Below are 623 nucleotides of genomic sequence, written 5' to 3'. Positions count from 1 at the left end.
AGGTGGGAACAGGCGAAGGACCCCCCCGCACCCACCGAGCCCCTGGCCCTGCTCACCTGGGGCTCACCACGTCCTGCGGCACCTGGAACCACTCCTGCAGCTTGCTCTCCAGCCCCACGCCCACCTTGACCAGGTAGGAGCTGGGGTCCACGCAGCAGGCCCAGTAGCTCTTGCCCTGCGTGATGGCCACGTCACCGATGACCAGGTCGATCGAGAGGTGGCAGCTGGGCATCAGGAGGTCCGCCGCGGCGTACATGGGGTTTTTTTTTGAGGTGGCAGCTGGTCATCAGGCGGTCGGCAGCGAAGAGCATGGGGATGCCGGGGACGCTGCGCACGGCGCGCTGGTCCTTGCTGATGGCCAGCCGGTCCCGGTTGAAGCCCCAGCGGTTGTCCAGGAAGAAGTTGAGGACTGCAGGGAGGAGGAGAGGAGAATGGGTGAGAAGGACGGCGCGAGTCGCTGGTGGGGTGCTCTGAGCCCCCAGCACCCCTCACCTGGGGCGGGCGGCGTGTGCAGGTAAATGTCTTCGCTGTACTCCCCAAAGCCCGCCTTGTTGCAGCCCTTCACCCGGAGCACGTAGACGCTGTCGGTGTCCAGGTACTCCACAAGGGCGCTGGTGCCGCGC

At 66.5% G+C, this 623-nt stretch overlaps 1 protein-coding gene across 1 annotated transcript in view; it reads right to left on the bottom strand.

Annotated features, from left to right (window-relative positions):
• The window catches only part of LOC104628053 (tripartite motif-containing protein 46-like), a gene marked incomplete at its 5' end in the record, with an annotated part of 1,508 nt that extends 889 nt beyond the window's left edge, over positions 1-619 (bottom strand). The window contains 3 exon segments of the mRNA XM_010296498.1: positions 9-228; positions 284-409; positions 493-619. Coding sequence (XP_010294800.1) covers positions 9-228; positions 284-409; positions 493-619 — 473 coding nt within the window.
• Between the last annotated feature and the right edge of the window lie 4 nt (positions 620-623).

Source organism: Phaethon lepturus, unplaced genomic scaffold, assembly GCF_000687285.1.
Source record: "Phaethon lepturus isolate BGI_N335 unplaced genomic scaffold, ASM68728v1 scaffold44531, whole genome shotgun sequence".
Lineage (NCBI taxonomy): Eukaryota > Metazoa > Chordata > Aves > Phaethontiformes > Phaethontidae > Phaethon > Phaethon lepturus.
Note: the sequence above shows the minus strand (reverse complement) of the source record. Positions and strands in the feature narration are given on the sequence as shown.